Here is a 20,211-nt window from a genome sequence, read left to right on the forward strand (position 1 = left end):
ACCATCCAGAAAGCCAGGATAGTAACAGTGAGCTGCTGCTTATTAACCATATAAATATCTGTGGGCGGCTTATTTATTTATTTATTTATACAATAAATAATCAGCACAATCTTGTGTTAGTTTTGAGTTGGTTCCTGAAAAGACAGGTTTCTACAGTGCATGATCTCCACACAGTGCAGGTGGACATATAACTACCAAGATGTCCAACTAATACAGAGAGGGACCTCAGCTGTCAAGATTTTTTTCAGTAGTTCAATGGTGGTTTAAAAATGGTCCATTAAAAGTTCTGGTTTGATGAGACATTTAAGTATTAAGCTTCAAAAGCAGTAGACTTTTTCAGACCTCTAATGCACAGGTCAGAAATATAGTGCTGATTCTTGGATCTTCTCCACATCTTAAATTTTTATCAGTGCTGGTTTTCATCAAATGGTTTCCAAAACCGAAAGGCATGTAGTCACTAGCCACAGGCTTACCTGATGGTTGAAGTGAAACACAACAATGTACTTATAAAAGGCATACATGAAGCATGGATTTATCTGCAACACACAGTCAGTAGAGCAAAGGAAGTAGCTATTGAAGCAATGCAGAGTGTACAGTGATTCTCAACAACTGAAATTTGCTTCTCAAAGAAGCACTCAAGAAGTTTGACTGACATCAGATCTAGTCAACTATAACCTCCAAGCTTCTATGCATGAACTTGTTTTTGTGGATGTACGGGGTAGACAGATTGAAAGGCTTTGATTGCTTTTTCAAAGTTTACTTTGGGGGCTATTTTCAAAAGCAACAAGAGAAGATAGCCACCATTGGTTCACTGCTGGAGTTTATAGCTGCCATTTGTGATTCTGAAGATTTGCCATTAAATTTGATAAATGCAGATGTGTGTAAGCAGCTACAGGACAAACAAAATTCCCACACCTACATTTTAACAATATTGTCTAAAATGTGGTCCAATTTGTACTTCCAGCACACTTCAAGTCCAACTTAGTGTCCTGATCTCTAGGTATTGTCTGGGGAGTAGAAGCATATCAAATGAGCAGCTGGAGTTTTATTCTCAAGATCATGTTTGGAATTTGATTTGTGAATACTTGTCGAGTAATGATCAGTATCTAATATAACAAAATAATCACAGAAACAAGCTATGTATTGAATATAAACTCCATTGCCCTGGCAAGTCTCATAAGTCGAGTGTAGAGATGGATTTTCACAATTGGAGTGAGCTTAAGGTGTGAGCTACCTGTGACCTTGGAGATGGCTGCTTGTACCTATGCAGCACACATCCAGACCAGGAAGGTGGGTCCATGCTCCCAGAACTGTGCACCACCACGTGAACCTGGTGCCATGTACTGTGCAGATGCTGGCTAGACGTTTGGAGTTTGCTGTGGACTGCACTGCCAGACTGCACCCCCAGTCTCCCATGAATACCCAGTCTCCTGAGAACCTTCAAGATATTATCCCTATAGACCCAGTCTCTGTTAAATCTGTTAAATCTGTTAAATCTTTTAATTTATTGACCAGCAGTATCCGACATGGTCAAGCAGCACGAGAGGCACCGTAGCAGTGTCTTCTAGCAAAGTGCTAAGAAGGTGCTGCTGGCTCTAGCCAGAGGTGGCCTATGGCCCCATCATACCACAAGACCCCATGAGGTGCTGTTTTGCAAGCAGCAGAAACTCTGGAGGTCTGCCTATGAAAGGATGGACAGCAAAAGGCACCACTGGCACTTCACTGAAATTCTGCTCATTGTGGTCTTTGTGCTGTCAAGCCCCTGTGTGCTCACCTTGAAAACTCTTTGCCTTGATTTGCAGTCTTTGCTTTATCTGCTGGTAGGTTAGCTCATCCGATGGGTGCTAAGTTTCTCTGCGGTGCTAGACGTAGTTGAGACCTAATTGTTTTCCCTGACCTTGAAGCTCCTTTGCAGACAAAGGTGAAGTCCATGAGCTCCGTTCCTGAAAAGTTAGTGCTTGCGTAGTCCTACCTTTACTAGAAGAATTATCTCCTGAATGACAATTTGTAACAGCTGATTGAGAAGTCCACCTATTAAGAAGTCCCAGATCAGGAGTGAGACATTTACTTCCCTTGAATTATTGCAGTTATCTCCTGGCCAGAGCAGTTTTGGTCCATTACTCAAAAAGATACTTTAAGATGGTCCCACAGATGTAATATGGTTCAGTTCCATGCTGAATCTTGACTTTTGGGTGGGTCCTTACGATGCACTGCTGTGCAGAAGGCACTCATTGCATTGTGTAATACAAAGTACTTAAGAATAAAGAAATACCCCACGGGATCAATCCTATATTGTCATGGAGGCAAAAAAAAGGAAGAAAATAAACTTAGTAATAACCTGGTCATTTTTATTTTGGAGGCATGTGGAGCTTTTGCCATGAAAAACTATTGACGACATTATACAATATACATTAAAGTTGGCAAACCTCATTTAAATACAGACGGTGTCAATAACAGCAAAAGGAGCAGAGAATAACACATCAATTATCTTTCATCTTGTATTAAGTTCTATTTCTGCGGCTTACTACAGTCATTAGTCCTCCTTTAAAGTTTCTCTTAGCCCACTTTTAGAAAATCCTAGTTAAGCAAAGTTTTATAGGTCTGTGATCTGTTTAATCCCATTTCTATGTGTCCACATAGAACATTGGGTTTCAGACTGAATTTTTAAACAATACTCAGCACTTTTTCATAGTTTAAAATGGTACAAAAAGAATAGGAATTAAACAGGAATTCTCATTTAGAAAAGAGCATGAAAATATTTATTATTTTTTTTCTTGTAGCACTTTGCAAGGTAAATGAACCCATTAAATTTAGGCATGGGAAATATTCCTTTTCCTTTTTATGCATATACACATGCACACAACTATAAAATGTCATACTTTACAAAAGTCGTTGATACCCTATTTTGCAAATATTGAATTTTGTGAGGTAAGCAGTAAGATCATGGACTGAAACTTACTTTTTCATAATGTTCTAAGACTACCAACAAGGTTAACGATATTTTTCCCCATGAACACTTAGTCACGGACATTCTTCACTGAATTTTCTACCAAAAATGTGCCTATACAAAAGACAGTGTATATATCAAATATGATCTATTTGTGCAAAAAAATCAACACAAAATGAAGCATTTAGATAGTACTAACAAGGAACATTTGAAGTTTTGTGGAGCAGAACTTTTCAATGCTTTGTTCTGAAGTGACTTGGAAATTGATTTATATTGTATAATGTTTCAAAGTGAAAAAAAAGTAAAATATTAATATTTTATTTGAAGAAAAAATTCCCTTGACCTAAAACAATTATAAAGATGTATCATGAAAAATGCAAAATTTGCCATTTTATTCCAATTCAAAATGAGAAAGTATATAATTGCAGAATTCCCAGTGAAGAGGCTATTCTGGCTATAGTCCTGCTCTGAGAACATTTCAATGCATAGTAAATGCATGATTCACTTTTATCATTATGTTCCATCTGTTTTACAGTATGATATATGTGTTCCAATATATGTGCTATATGCCTCTGTAATCTATTATGCACAAGGTGTATGCTCACTTTTTCTTGGTGTACAGTGCATGCCTTATGGTATGTAGTGTACGTACATATGGCATCTTAATGTGTGCTGTATGCGGCAGTAGGCAGTGCATGCCATTCACAAAGCAATACATGCACTACCTTATGTGGTGTATGTGTTTTATGCATGTTGCTTGTGATTTCAATGTGCAATGTGTGTTTGTGGCCACAACTTTAGTTCAAAAGCCACCCATGGTCATTCATGGCAATGTTCCAGTTGCAGCCTTTAACTAGGAGAGGCTTTAGATCTTGAGATGTGCAACAGTGCGCATATTAATGTTTGAGACAAGACATCCCCATGCAGACTGTTGAGGATTTGCCAGGCTGTGATGGAATCCAACACTGATGGAGAGAACTGGTGTCCTGGCATGATTAAACTGGTGCCTCCACACTGATACACATTTAGAAAAGAGACAGTGACCTGCAACGTTGTCTGAAAGCACTCTTCCCTGTAATAACATTTGAGTTGTCTGCTGCTTTGTCCAAACTGTTTGTCCTTTAGCCAATTTGAGATGTTTAGATTATGTGAGTTCAGTCTTTTTGCCCCTTCTCATCAACACTGACAATGCCTAAAAAAATGTATGAGCTATGCAAAATGGTATGGCTAGTAACAGAATTTGAAATCCTTCAACTAATGAAACAATTCACCCTGAAATATTTAATTATTAAAATGTGATAAAGTTATTTTCTTCTCAGATGGAATGAAACAGTTTTATCTTATGGAGATATCTGAATCTCAAACAAACCAAAAAAAATCTGACCTTAGTTTCCACCTCATAGTCCAGCTTAAAAAAAACAACTTTTGCAATCATTTAAAGGTCATGAAGCCATGGAGCTGCTCAGAATAGGTAATGCTCTTGCAAACAAAGTGTTTTGATAATAGAAGACCTACATGTTTCTAAAGAAGGTGGGTTTTCTTTGACAACAAAACACAGAAATATTCGAACATGAATACTCTTAGATTCCAAATACACAGTTCTAATGCCTGCAGTGTGCCTTACAAGGTGCTCAAGACCTGAATCTCCTAATTTAGTCATCCACATCTTTATGGACAGCACCATGCTTGCAGAGAGCTTGTTAGAACCAGAGGAACTGAAGTAGTACAGTGGAAGTTATATCTTTGCTTCAAGTTTTTTTTCTATTTCAGAAGGCAGGAGGGAGGAAAAAAATAAAGCATCTGAAGAGATAATTCAATCCATCAGATGCATCCGGTGATACATTTTGAATACAGAAAGGGTGCCAGCTTTTGTCGAGCAATGATTTGTTGGTAGTGGATGAAAGGCAAATCCCACGCTGGTTTTATTAGCTCCAGTGAAACTTTAGTCCGGTGGACTATAAACTCACTGAAACAGGCAGGTTCTGTGGCCGAAAAGAGTATTCTTCATGAGAAAGTGTTCCTCTGTAGATTTAATGTGATATAGTAACAACAGAAATTGCTGTTTCTGCCAGCCTAACTCACTGCTGATAAAGTGCGTCACAAAGGCCTTTTTTATGGGTCAGTGGAACGGATGAGCTTGTGGGCATCTGGTGGGAATTTGAAAGAGGTTTGGAGGATTTGAAAGAGCTTTTTGTCTATGGTTTATAAACTGTCCCTTAAAATGTTTATACTTATTATACCTCATATACGTAGAAAATCAGAAAGGAATGTTATCACATATTGAAATTAGTCCAGTACTATTTAAAGGGAATTTTAATAGGTATTTCTGTCAATAACGGGCTTTTTCCCTGAGTTGCCAATCCTTGTGTTACTCTAGACTGTATATTTTATATTGCAAAGTACAGAAATTATTTCCACTAGTCAGATACAAGGAGTCTTGCACTGTGACTGAGAAATATGGTACATAATTATGGCCAACCATTTTGTACTGTCCATATTCTTGAATGCCAGATATTGTACACCTTGTTTTAGTAGCTATTCAGTATGCAAATCCCTGCTTTCCAATTCATTATTGCCTTCAGCACTCATTATCTAATCATCTTTCCACACTACACACTGAATGAACAGAAGCATATTTCAAAGCACAGCGTAAAATTTTTCTAATGCATCTAGCAGAATAAACTTATATGACTGCCTTCAACAGATCAATAAATGCCTTGCTAAAGATTTAGGGAGTGAATGGTAGGGGCTTCTGGCAAAAACACAATTAGTAGTTAATGGTAAGCCTGTAATGCAAATATACCCTTATCAACTCAACTTTGATTCACCTGATAAGAGAACAAAACATTATAAATTCAAATTATAATTCAAGAATATCTCCTTATCAGATTTTTCTGTGTATGAACCATTTAAAGGTCTTTCTTTTAGGCCAGGAATATACAAATGAGAACAAACTGCACCTGAAATTTATGTGTCATGGTAAAAAGTTAGTACTTCATATACAGGGAGCATTTTTGAATTGTTACCTAGAAATAGACTTGCATTCGGTAGGAAAAAAAATCTTGACACTGTGTAAATTTCAAAAATTTTAAGGGGAACAGCTTGACTTTAGAGACATGTACTTAATGTCTAATCCTTCATTTTCTGTTTAGGCTCCAAAGAAGCACTTGCAAAATGGAATTATTCGTGGATACCAGATAGGTTATCGAGAGTACAGTGCAGGGGGAAATTTCCAGTTCAACATCATCAGTATCGATACCACTGGGGACAGTGAAGTTTATACGCTGAATAACCTGAAAAAATTCACCCAGTATGGCATGGTAGTCCAGGCTTGTAACCGGGCTGGAATAGGACCTTCTTCTCAGGAAATCATCACTACTACTCTTGAGGATGGTAGGTCCTTGGCAAACAGCTATCATGGGACATATTATTATTTCTTTATTTCTTTTTACCTTGTTACATTTATTGCTCGCTTAGTGATTATTATAGTGGGGATAATAGAAGACTAGATTTCACAGGTGTTAGATACAATAGGCAGCTGGATGGGAAGAGACTGGCCAATAAGCACGAACAATTTTCATTGCAAGAGATGCAGAATCATCCAGGTAAATAAATACAACTCTACTAATATGATATATCTTGCTGTGAATTATAATGACTAAGACCATAGCTTTCATTAAAAAGCCTATTGCTCTGGTGTTTAAATATTTGCAAATTTTGTGATCTCATCATAGCTTCATAGTGATCTCTTAGTTTTGAGATGCCAAGAAGTAAAACTCTGAAAGGTGAAGTGATACTGGTAATTTTGTTGGCTTTTTTTTGTTTTCAAATGAATCTGCTATGAAACCTAGAGCTCTTGTACTGCACTACCCCTTATCTTGTCAGCCCAAAGAGAGATATGTGTTTTTTTCAAGGATATCCAAACTAATGAGAGAAAAATCATTTTTATTTCAGACAATATTCAACCTGTCTAATGCAAGGAACAATTTAGGTTTGGTTTGGGGTTTTTTTTTTTTTCAAACTGCATGAAAAGTACTTCTCAAACAATGAGAGGGAGTCCTCTAGTGGAAAAAGAGAACGATTCCATATCCAAAAAAGGGCCCAATATTTTAGAGGAATATAAAAGCAAATAATAACCCTAAAGAATAGTGTAGATCAGATTTTCAGCTACTGTAAATTGGTGTCAGTGTACTGAAGTCAGTGCCAGCTAGGAATCTGACTTTTTTACGTATGGGAAATGGAGCAGCACACATCTAAAATTCTCAAGAGCTACAGATTTTGAGGCATATGCTTCATGGAAAACTGGTGTTTTTCATTTACTCTAAATGTTTCTAGGCCTAGACAGATCACTGCAAGACCTCAGAAGGCAGAATAGTCACACATGCATATATTTTATATTATAATAAATAGTGGGGTTTTTTTCTTTAGAATCCGTCATGGTTACTATTCCTGGCAACAATTTTTTTTGGTCATTGCTCAGCTTTGGGTCCCTCTCAGAATTAAAGATGTCATGACCTTTAAAAGCAATGCCAGATACTAATACTGCTGTATTGCTTTGACACTAAATGGCCAACAGAAAATGCCTTAGATTTGGCTGACTTCTTCCAATTTTTCTAAATGTCAGTAAATATATTTTGTGAACATTTTTTCCAACATTTTTTAAAGAAGTGCCCACTTTTCCCCACCACCAATTTTAATGGGACATTAAAATTTTCCAGAAAGATGGCAATTTGGCTGCAAACTTTAAAAAATATGTTTAAGCTGCTTACAGAATATTCTGCATATTTCAGCACTAGAACACATTTCTCTTTTGAAACAAGCAACAAAAAAACTATTTAAAGACTAGTCAGCAAGTGGGGAAGCTGTGCATCAAAAGTCATTCCAGGCAAACCAGCTGCACTTGCAGAAACACGTGGATTGTAGCAAGAATAAAAGTTTTGCATTGTTAACAGTGTATAACTACTAATTAAACAACCCCTGGTGGGATAGCAATGAAAATTGAAAGGGTAGCTGAAAAGTAAACATTGAGTTGTGTTCATCGGGTTAAAAATGGTGAATATCTTATTCCAGTGCCCAGCTGCCCTCCAGGAAATGTGCAAGCCACTGCCACATCACCAGAAACCATCTCTATTTCTTGGTCAACATTGGCAAAAGAAACTCTGAATGGGATTCTGCAAGGATTCAGGGTTATCTACTGGGCCAATCTCTTGGACGGAGGTGAGACAAATCGAGCTATTACCAAGTAACAAGCCATATGTGGCCTTTATAGCATTTACTCTCTGCTGTGAAGGCATTGTACTTCCTTTTCTCTTTGGTTTAGAGAAAGCTTCACCTACCTGTGAAGGAAGCCATTTTCTGTAGAGCTCTAACAGAGTAGCAGGTACTGCAGAGCTGCCTGGAGGGGCCCTCAGGGAAAGCATCCACCATGGGTTTGCAACACTCCATAGACGTACCATAGTACCCAAAATGACCTGAGGAAATTTCATCTCAGTTACAAAGTCCAGCAGGTTTCTTTTATAAAGAATGATGATATGAACCTAAAACATACCTGCCCAAACCTGTATTTTATTTTAGTTTGGTTGGTTATCTGTTTGCTTAGCTAGTTGCCTACTTGAGAGGTTATTGCTTATTTTTTGGCAGAATGCATTTCATCTTCGTAGCTGAGAGCAAAAGAAAGAAACATTTTTGGAAAAAGCTTGTTATTTTCATGCCAGCCTCTTCCGTTGTGCTTATGGTTTGTACTCTTAGCATAATTCCTAGGGAAATAGCCTCCTGAGCAGAGAATGAGTGAAATGATCAAAGGAGAAATTAGATACCTTACTAATCTGCAATTTGTCACGTGATGATAATTCTAGGTATGGTCCTTTCTTGTAAATTAAATAGTAGTACGTTCGAGATGCACATGCCTTTATTCCTATTTGCCCTGCTGAATTTTCACAGCTCTAGAATGATGAGCTGTCTCCCTTCTTTCGCTTTCATCCATCAGGATCATAGTTCACTCTAATACGCAACTGTCTTGCAAATCCTGGCCTCTTAGTGTGGCAAAGGGAACTAGGAGTGGAGATGTAGCCCGGAGAGCCATTGTTCCTGCTGGTAATGTTAGAGTCAAAAATATCTGGAAATAAAACACCAATTCCTTTGTACATTTAAAAATAAAGATAAAAATGTATGAGAAGCATACATAAAAATGTAGACATGATGGACATAAAATTAAATGATTTCAGTGACGCCTGTAGCCTTTGGATCACATCCTATGTGAATACTATCACTGCACATCTAAGTGCCTATGTGACGTCCTAAAACATGATGAAAAAAGGTGATGTTCATGCAGTGCTTAAAATTGGAATTTCTTCATTTCTTCAACTTCATTTTCTGCCCTAAATGTGTTTAAAACTTTTTTGCTGTATGGGTTGTACTTCTTAGCTTGCTGCAAAAAAAGATTCATACGAAGTGCATCATCTTTCTGCCAGTAAATCTGATTTTACTGCATTTAACTCTATTGTTAGCTGGTATTACTGCCATCAAGTGCTTTGCAGCAGCACTTGCTACATACTTTAAAATAAAGAGGACTTTTTCTTGTTTTTCCTTATGAGAAATGGTCTTTCTCAAAACCAGAAAATCTTTATGAAGATAACTGACCTTCTTATTTTTGCTTTAGGGGATGTTTTGCAATAATCTCTTCTTGTTATCTATTCTTTATGAAAAATCTTATTACTTGTAGAAATTTTCAATTCTTTTCCAGGTATTTAAAAAAATTGCAAAAAAAAAAAAAAAGTTTGAAAATGAAACCTGGGTCTGCTTTGAATAGTAAGAAGTCAAGACACAAAGGAATTTATTTTAATTTATTATAAGTCATTGCTGTTTTATAGTAATGAAGCATTACTTCTCTGGAACACTCTTTAATCCCTAAGTTTTCCACAGTAGATATCAATAGCTGGGAGAAGACTGAACTTGGCAATAACTCAATTTCCTTTTTATTCTATAGAGCTAGGAGAAATAAAGAATGTCACCACTACACAGCCGTCACTAGAGCTTGATGGCCTGGAAAAATACACCAACTACAGCATTCAGGTGTTGGCTTTTACACGAGCTGGAGATGGAGTGAGAAGTGAACAAATTTTCACCCGCACTAAAGAAGATGGTAAGGAGTAAAACATTTTCCATTCCCACTTGCACAAAATGTTTGTATGTCTCAGGCTTTCAAAATAGTGCAAATATTGTACACAAACATGCAGAGTGAGATTTCTATCTGGAGGTCTTGAGTTAGGAGCACATGAAGAAGAGTACGCACCCACAGATTTGAAAACAATCTGACTGTTTCCAAGACTCCAGTTCAGGTGAGTCAGAAATTTGTAGATAACACTAATGATCTTGAGCAAGTTTGTCTTTTTTTTTTTCCCCCTCCCAAATACTTCAGGATCTTATTTGAGAATTTTGAGAGGGTTTGAGTTAATTCTTTCCAAGTGATTGATAATGGGGAAAGGAGGAGAGGCTATTCTGGGATGATCTCATATAACATATATGCTTCTAAAAAGATTTTTTTCAGTATATTAAAAAAAAAAAATAATCCAAAAACCTCTTCCCTCAAAAGCAAAATGAAGAACAAAAATCTCTTGCCTTTGTTCATAGACCAAAGCACAGAAAATTTAAGTTCTAATGCTGAAAGTTTAAGAAACTTTTAATCACACACAGACATGAAATTTCATAATCACTTTATTGTAACTTTAACTATGGAAATCACTTCAGGTTGCCTCAGTAGGATGCCACATACTGATCTATTTCTCAAGGACTAGAATTTCAAATCCAGGGGGAGATTTGACCCTAACCTGTTTAATGCCCTGAAAACCCCATGAAATGTACAAATACATCTTTAGATCCCTAAACACTTTTGAAAATCTGGATCAAGAATTTTTTGGCAGAAATAAAAATGCACACAGTCCTAGCAATGAAGTTACTTGAATATTTGATGGGTAAATTCTTCTGTGAGTTATGCAGTGTTTTTTCAAGGAAATTAGTGGATGGATTTTTCTTTATTACTTATCCAGTTTACTGGTCATTCATGTATATATGAATATATTTGTCAATTTTTTTATTTGTAATGAGATTTACAGAAGTGCCAAGAGAGTAGGTTCAGTAGATTAACTGACTTGATGAATGTTTGGCCTTTTTTTGCCAATAAAAAAAAGACCTGATAAATGTTATTGATTTTTTCCAATAAAATATTAAGGGACTCATTCTAAAATTTACATACCTTGTAAGGTCACCTGGCCCCAACTGTAGTTGCATCCAGGGGATGTAGTATAAATGAAAATTGGACTTCTAAAATTTTCTCTTACATTATCAAATGAGTTATTTGTTGCTTGTTCTATTTTCTTATGCTTAATACTTTCCATTACTTTGATCAAAGTTGAAGTAACAGCAAAAAAAGTAAGTGAATGTCTTATACCTGAGAAATGTGAGGAGATTTAGGCATATAGCAAAGTTGCTTAATGTAGGTCTACTTCCTGGTCTTGCTAGATACAGATCTTGCTAGATACAGATCTTGCTTGAGATCCTGCATCACCTTGCAGTACTGACTCTGCTTAAAACTGTCTTAGGGTACCGCACCTAGTCTGAAACTGTCAAGGACAATTTGCTCAGCTATAGACTTCTGTGTCTTAAACACTGAACATTAGGTCATTCTGATCCCACCCTAAAGTTCTTTAACAATTACTTTGGACCACCTAAGTCCTGAGTCAGATGCTCTTGAGACATCCCATGCTTGGAGGTAGGTGGCTTTATTTCAAAGAAAAATCAAAAAAATAAGAGAACTGTAAGATTACCTGCTGCATTTTCAAGTTACTTTTTGTCAAGTGGATACCAGCATGGCAACTTTTCCCTGAATACTCTCTGAACGCAAAGGCTTTCACCCCCAGAACCTTGGGACTGGGACTTAAGCCACCAGCAGACAGGGGGATTGTCCCACACTGCTCCAGGAGCCCAGGGACAGGGTGGTCTTGGGGAGATATAGTTCATGTCAGAGGACCCCTGAGGAAGAATGTGCACCCCAGCAAGAATGTGCTTGCTGGTCTTATGTCTTTGAGCAACATTGCAGTCTGCTGCCTTATGTGCCAAATTGGCCAGCCAGTCCAATGTTGGGAAACAATAAGGAGCATTCTTCCAGAAATCCCTGAAAAGCCAACCTGTAGAGACAGCCCCTGGCTCTGGGTCAGCACTTCATGGTGCATATGCCAGAGAAGTCATAATGGCTGTTTGGGAATGCCAGGCACTGGTTTCTGTTGAGTTAAAAAATTGATGGGAGCTGCAAGCTATCAAAACTTACCGGGGTGCAGATAACATTTTGTCTCTGTGTGAGGTTCCTTCAGCTTTTGGAATTGATCAAATGGCAGAAGTGGTGCCAGCAGTACCTCTGTCCCTCACTGGGGACAATAAAAACATGAGGTACTGCTCCTGAAAGGTTGCTGACTCCTCACCAAGACCATTCCCCTGCTCTAAAGAGGATCAGATACCTCTCAGCCATTGCTGATGTTTACTAACCTTTTCTGCAGTTTGCAGTGATGAGGACCCCATAGCCTCCCTAAGTATCCCGTACCAGTTAAGGATCCCCCATAATGCAATCTCTTTTGCTGCAAAGTGGGTTGAGTAGTTCCTTCCACCCTGCTGGCCAGGGAGATTGATGGATAACTTGCTGCTTTATAACAGTATTTCCTATGTGAAGTGTTACTGTGCCCATTACTCCTTCCCCTGACACATACCCCCATCCATCTCCTGTAACCTGTCTCCAGTTTGCAACAGTTCTGAAACACTGGAAGCCCCAAATGTTTTCTTTTTTTTTCCTCTTTTTTTTTTTCTTCTTTTTTTTCCCCCTTAACTCACCTTTTCCTAGTTTGCTTCTCTGTAATTCTTGGTGGCTCTTTGCTCTCTCTCTTTCTGAGAACAGACAGGCCCTGAGATGTGGGAAACACATATACTCAGACCTTGCTTGGCTGCTGTGCAAAGGCTCATCTCTCATCTTTAATTCTCCTGGCAGCTGAGCAATAATTCACTCCAAGGCAGCATGACTAACCTTTTCAGAGGTTTTCTGATGCCTCACAGTGGTTCCACTCATTAAATCTTTTGTCCAGAAAGCTAAACTGAAAGGTGTTCCAGAAAATACAATGATTTCATGTTTTGCTTCAGCTTCACAACTTTTTATTAAGGGTAGTAGAGGTTTAGAGTGAAATATATAAAGGCCTGCAGTTAAACATAAGCCAAACCCAAAGTTCTGGGTCTAAACATCCTAAAGGCTGTGGAAGTTAAATGGGAAAAGAGTATTCACATTGCCAAAATAAATGCATCGAACAGGTGCCTCATTCCTCAGAAGAACAGACATTTCTTCTGTAATTTTCTAAGGAAAAGTCTCCTGTAGAGGATTATTCAGTGGGACTAATTGCAGTGCACCTAAAAGATCCTGCCCTAAAGTTAGTTTGAACACTCTTTTGGCATGTGAGATAAAAATAATTGCAATCTTAACAGAGTTTAGATCTGGAAACCTTATATCTGTGCTCCCAGACCTTCTCTGGCTAAAATTATGACACGACTTATTCCACCCTCCTCTAATAAAATCTGTAAATCTGAGATATTTTTAAGTGACTGCCAAGCCCTCCACATCGTTGTTACTATGAGGCCATATCACACCATTAACTCCTTTTTCTTTTTTCATTTCTTTTACATGAGGGGAAACTTTTCTTTGTAAAATCAATGGTGCAGCATGTTCCACTGCTGCTGTTGAAAGGCAGATCGTGGCCTCCTGTGACTTCTCTGTTGGTGTTCAGCTAGAGTCATCAGGCCAAAATTTCTTTAGCAGGCTTGAAATCTCCCATGTGGCAAAATAAGAGTAAGCCAGGGACTGAAGTAGTCAGCCTGGATGAAATGAGTTGAGGCTTTGATTTCTTGTAATGTTTGATACTGATTTTAGACACCAGAGGTCAGACACTGCTGCTGATTAGCTTAGGAAACGGGAACAGCTCTAGCAAATAATAGGAAATGAGCTCTCCTTTCAATGTGATCGTATTTATGAGTTTTGTCTATCTTTTTTTTCTCCCATTAGCCTTCAGAAGAAGAAACTGCTCTTCTTGAAGTTCCTTGTGGCAGAAAAATAAGTCAAGCAGAAATGTCCAATTTTTAAGAATTCATTGTGGTTTTGTCCCCTACCCTTTCCACTTTACAGTTTCTAATAAGCTGCTTGTACTCTTCACCTGAGGACTTAATTTACTAAATCATTAAAAATTAAAGTAGTTCTTCAAATTGCCTTCCTTGCTGTGTTCAAAGGACAGTGTCAAAAGCTACTCCATTTTGTAGCAATGGGGGGGCAACAAATTCCCTCTCTGGTTCTGCGCTGCAAATGCGATATGAGAAAACCGTAGCTGAGACAATTAATTTGCTCCCCGTACAAGCCTGACACATGACACAGCACCTCGGCCGGCAGCAGCACCTCTGACCTTGGGCAGAACTGGCCAGCAGAGGACAGAGCCCCCAGAGCCCCCTCCCAGGGAAAGCTGCCTGCAATTGGCAGTTTGGCCTGGCACGGCTGCTTTTTACTGAGTGTCTGGCAGAGGTTGTTTCTGGGGTTTCCGTGAGGCAGGACAACGCATGTTTCTCTCTCATATCAGTTTCTTTTGAGAAAAAGCGTTGTTATACCCAGACAGCTGTTTGTATAGCACAGAAGACTTTGCGTGGCGCAGCAGTGCTGTCTTTCCAGCTCTCCTCTGCCAGGGAGGTCGGCGTTCGGAAGAAGGGGAAAGCTGCAGCAAGGGAGCAGCAGGGACTAGCTGCGGGGAGGAAGGAGGAATAACACTAAACCCCTTTGTCAGCGTCAGTTTAAGACTCTGCCTGAATCCAGAGAGATTTTCCTCCTCTCCCTTCTCTCTGGACACCAAGCTTTCTGGTGATTGGCATGGGAGACAGGGATGTACAGATACCATCTGACAAAGCTTTATATTTATTCTAAAACTAATAAGCATAAAACCAATCAAGCACACGTTCAGTACTCTTTGGAGCAGAGCTCTGCTTGGGCTCATTCAGCAGGTGAGGATGGCTGTGCAGTTTATCACCTGGGTGCTATGATGGAAAACTGCCCTTAATGACCACTTAATGCATTTTTTTTCTATTGTCAGAGATCTCCAGTTTTATCTTTTTGACTAACAAAAAACCGTACAGAATAATAAATATTCCCCTTGTGAAACTGACAGGATTTGACAGAAATGGTGTGATTAATAGGAGGCCAGTTCAGAGTGAATGAGGAGTGGACAGCACATGTGAATGTATTTTGGCTAGCATAGGTCTAAATTGTAGGTGGGATCTCTACAAGAACGAAGGCACTACCAGCAGCAGTCAGGAGTTTATTTTGTTTCATTTTTTATAAATATAACAGTCAAAAGGATAATCCTATGTAGTGCAGAATTAAAAACGTGTTACAAAGCAGACTTCAGTTTTCTGATATATTGATGATACTGCTCTTAAACGCACCACGCTCTGTGCATTTGCCTCCCTGCTGTTCAGTACCGTGAAGAAAAATGGTGATAATCTCTCTGTTTATGAAAAGGGGAATGAGAAAGTTCCTGGAGCTCCTCCCCCTTATCTGGCACATCTAAATGCTGTTTCCTGGACTAGTTGTATCAGTATAATTGCCTTCTCTGTGTTAGCATTTCATTTGCACTGTCAAGAATACAAAGTGTTCTCCTGCGCATGAAAGCAGCATGCTATTTCCGTGTCTTTCAAAGCCTTGCTAGCCGGAGAATGAGGCCATCTTTAATCTTAAATTTGCCAAATCTGCTCCCTGGAATGTTGCAAAGTTGGCTAGAAGCAGTCTTTGGCTTCTCTGTGCTCAGCCCTGGTTGTCTTCTGGCTTCTTACCATTATTTTATCCCTGGTGACCATGGAAAAAAGAAACTATGGTATTGTGCACATTTAGCTTAGCTTTGCTGGGATCTGTGGGAATTAGTGTGCTAAATAAAGATCCATGGAGAATTCAATAAGACAGCCCAGGTCTCCTGATACCACTGCCTTACAATAACTGCAGCTAGTAAGGCTATGGGATGCAAAGGCAATGAGAGAAAATACCTTAAGTTAGCAGAGAAGACTGGGGTCTTTCCTCTCCAAGAAAAGGCAGGCACTATATTCCCCCACCAAAACTTCTTCAGATACTCGAGGAACCCATGGTTAGTAACAAATGTTTCAGTTAATGCTGAGCTAACTCATAATAATCTTGTTTAGGTCCAGGGGATGAGTTTGAACAATGACTTTACCCTCTGGACAGAGGACAGTGGTGGTCTGTAAGGCATCAGATGACAGTCTGCAGAATTCTTGCTAAGGAAATGTAAACACTTCCCCACACACAGTCATTTCCACATGCACAGCCCAGCAAACAAAGACAATGTAGCAAGAAGAGGAGTAATAAATGAACATTCAGAGTAATTTTGGCACCACTGCAGAAACTGTTGCCTGATTCCAGCTCCTCTGCAACAAGGTGGAGGGGTCCTTGGATTAGAAAAGCTTCTGAAATTTGACTATATGGCTTCCTGACTTTCTTTCTAGTCCCTCTTTCTGCTGGTCTGTATACCCGACAGTAATACAGCAGTGCAATGACAAGTGATGTTTTCCACATATGTCCATTGACTGGAAAATGCTAGATGAATTCTGAGTTAATCCCTCAACAGTTGACAGCCACAACCAATTATTGTCAGAACCTATCCCTATAGATCACACCCTAATTTAACAATAAATTACTTTAACCTCATACATCTATTTGCAGTGATTTCCAGAAAACATTACTAACCGTAAAGGAATCCTCCTGTGGATTAAGTAATTACCCTGGAGAGCTAGCTTTCACTCTTCAGCAGCGGGAGCAAATAGCATTTCTAATGAGCTGGGTATAAATAACAAGTTGAATGCTGTCAAGCATCAATATTTACTCTTCATTGGATAGAACTGCTAACTGAATTAGCCCCTTTGCAGTGAGGGGCTGGGTTTGCTTGCAGTTATAATCATGACATTGTCACGTGTTGCCTTATTAGCTTTCTCAACGCACTATAAATAGAAAATGCATATTCAGAAATGTTGCACTGAGTGGTGCCTATCTGTCAGTTTTCTTACATCTTCCAGTAGTACCTGTACAGATATAAAATTGAAGTTCTCCTTATATGCTTTTCCCAATCTGAAGTAGCTAGCCACAAAGCTAAGCAAATTTAGACCCCAGGCTGTCTGGCTTCTCATTATAGGACAAGTTTTGTACCACCATAATATCTACTTACTTACATGAGGTAGAACAAAGGTTAAGGATCCATCTAGAAAGATCAGCTTGCTGGACAAGCGTTTTTCCATCTGTATTGCACAATAACTGTTTCCTGTGAAAGTAAAGAAAGATGATCAAGCATTGCAATGCTGGAAATTCTAACATTTTGGTTGTTTTACTTGAAATTAGACAAAAATATTAGATTCCTCATGAACCTAAAGTTCTGTAGAGAACAGAGTCCATCAAAATGTTTCATTTTGTCTTTAATACCATATACAGTCATTTCCAATACATTGTATCTATTTTAATACTTTAATGTGAATATTCACCACACGCAGTATTAAAATAGATTTCCAATTATTTATTTTGATAATTTTTAAAATATTCTAAAATATTTTCCTGTTGACAAAAGGTGAGTTTTTTAGGAAATTCTAAAACAATTTATTCTGGTGTTAAATGTAGTCCTTGCTATATTGTTTAAGTACAAGCTTATGTGTAATGTGATATTCTAGCATGCAGGAGTTTTTTCACATTAGTATAAAAGTGTTTCCAAAGTTGGAGAACATTGTACAGTGTAACGTGTGTGAAAAATAACATACGCTCATGAAATTAAAGCCTTTCTCAAAATGCGAGCATGTGAAGAGATACAGTTAAGACAGATTATGTACCAAGATTTTAGCATTTCCTGGCTGAAGTTTCTTCCATGTGGTTTTAGAGGAGCGGGTTTTTTTTTCTCTTTCTCTGTGACAGTTTTTGATGGCTTATATAGATAGCTGCTGTAATTAGAGAAATAGATATGTGTTCACATACTGCAGCGCCAGATAGAGGTCTGAGCTGTTGCGAGCAAAGCTGGGGATGAGGATACTCTGTGGTCATAGGTCTGCTCACACATCACGCCACTAGCTAGACCTGGGTCACGTCAGGCAGCGCTAACTGCACCCTACAGCTCATTTGCTCTCCACTTCATTAAATTCACAGCTCTACTGTGTATGTCCACTAAACTGTTCACATGTGTATTATTTATACAGCGAATAATAGTTTGGCATGAGTTATATGTTCAAAATTGACAATTTATAATAACACGTCATTTGGCAATTTCGTTGGCCACAGCCAACCTACCTTCATGCATGCAGGCTGGGGGTGATACTTCACAAAAGTTTAACCAGCAGTGGCAGCTTCTGCCTCAGGGGCCTCTGAAGCAGAGCCTCTGCCCTCTTAGGGATGGGGGCACAACCCTCCAAACCCTCTCCCCTGGTGTGGGCAGCATGGAGGCTGCTTCCTAACACAGGGTGTCCCTCTCGGTCCACAGGGGCACGGTTACCAAAGCAGCACACTCCCCTTTTCCTTTTTACTCCTCCGTTACACTAGGACGGCTGAGTGCCTGCTTTGGGCCACCCTAACACATCTTGGTTTTCCAGTTCCAGGTCCTCCTGCCGGTGTTAAAGCAGCTGCGGCTTCAGCCTCCACCGTCTTCGTCTCCTGGCTCCCTCCCCTCAAGCTGAACGGCATCATTCGGAAATACACTGTCTTCTGCTCGCACCCCTACCCCACGGTAAGTCCCACAGGGCGACCACAGACGGGCAGCACTGACTTGTGGGGCTGAAACGGTGTGTTTGCAGATACTCGGTGCTTGATGTTCTCATTGCCACTTCCTTTCCTGCCATTTGTTCCCCCTAAGCAAGCGTGAAGGGGGAACCCAGGGCTACAGGGGTGGCTGAGAGCTGGTTTTGGTTTTTCCCACCTATCAAACTTTTTCACTGTTTAAAACCTATTGCAGAGTGCTGACTTACAAATCATTTCAAAACTCACAGCTGAAGTTGAGTATCCTTTAAGGTTTTTTTATTTAGAATGTACTCAGTTACCTTTTAGAGGACCAGCAAGAGCCCTGTTATAGCTGGAGGCATGTATTTATACACCCATACTTAGATGTGTTTTCATCTAAGAAGTCCCGGCCTTTTTGACTTGAGTATTCATGTGTGAAAGAACATAATGACTTATGAACAAACATATTTGCTTGTGAATAAGCTTATTTATGCCTGGAGTATTTGCCCACTCTAGGTCTACATGCTATTACTTGCTGAGAAAGTGACAAGAGAAAAATTGAATTTAATAGCAGGTACCTTTCTCCCTTTCTGAGTCACAAAGGAATCCAGCTATCTTTAAACACAGGGGCCAGTTGCTCTTTGTAAATACCCATGCATATTTATTTTAATTTACATTGAAAAAAGTGTTTATTTATTTTTTATCTAAGGTTTTGATTTAGTTTTTAGGCAGGACTTCCCATCAAAGGTAGCATTGCAAGTTCCAAAATGCAATCTTAGTATAACAGACAAGGAAAATATTGTTCCAGAAGTAGGAGGAGTTTGACAGGGACATTTCCAAAAGTGCCTCAGGCTTGTTTTCAAAGCTGGCTGAGAGCGAGGAAGGCCTGAGGGTACGTCTGAATGGGACCCTTCAGGCAGACACAGCCTCACCCAACCCACTCTTCCAGCAAGTGAACTAATTCTGCAGATACTCAAGAGGATACAGGGCAAAACACACATGCCCATTGATTGCTATGCTTAAACTGATATGTCCTACTATAAGCAGGATTTATTAGTCACATCCAAAGCTAAAGGTTGGAGATCTTTGCTTCATTTATGTTTGGGGACTACTATCTCCATTAATTTAATAACTGCAGCCATGCAAACCAAACTATCTTGAGCATACCGTTTAAATGTAAACTAGCCAGGGATTTTTCCATCATGGCTCATACGTTTCTACGGCACACAGTGCGTTAAAGAGGTCGGAATTTACAGAACTGGACCTTGCTGTTAGGGCTCTGGTCCCAGTGGGGACCATGCGCTTCTCTGGGCGGTTGGAGGGAACACCAGGTGGTGCTGCTGGCTCTTGCTAGTTGCTTACCATGCACAAAGCTGCAGTGTTTCTTCCTCAGGCTTTGCTAGCAACAACTTTTTGTATGCTTACATTACCAGGAAAATAAAATCCTCAG

At 39.2% G+C, this 20,211-nt stretch overlaps 1 protein-coding gene across 2 annotated transcripts in view; it reads left to right on the forward strand.

Annotated features, from left to right (window-relative positions):
- The window catches only part of DSCAM (DS cell adhesion molecule), a 471,653-nt gene that overhangs the window by 374,710 nt on the left and 76,732 nt on the right, over positions 1–20,211 (forward strand). For both annotated transcript variants that reach the window (XM_069785097.1, XM_069785096.1), the window contains exons 17-20: positions 6,100–6,340; positions 8,018–8,164; positions 9,933–10,088; positions 18,638–18,771. In XM_069785097.1, the coding sequence (XP_069641198.1) occupies positions 6,100–6,340; positions 8,018–8,164; positions 9,933–10,088; positions 18,638–18,771 (678 nt within the window). The remainder of the gene's footprint in view (positions 1–6,099; positions 6,341–8,017; positions 8,165–9,932; positions 10,089–18,637; positions 18,772–20,211) is intronic.

The sequence above is a fragment of the Haliaeetus albicilla genome, chromosome 6 (assembly GCF_947461875.1).
Source record: "Haliaeetus albicilla chromosome 6, bHalAlb1.1, whole genome shotgun sequence".
Classification (NCBI taxonomy): domain Eukaryota; kingdom Metazoa; phylum Chordata; class Aves; order Accipitriformes; family Accipitridae; genus Haliaeetus; species Haliaeetus albicilla.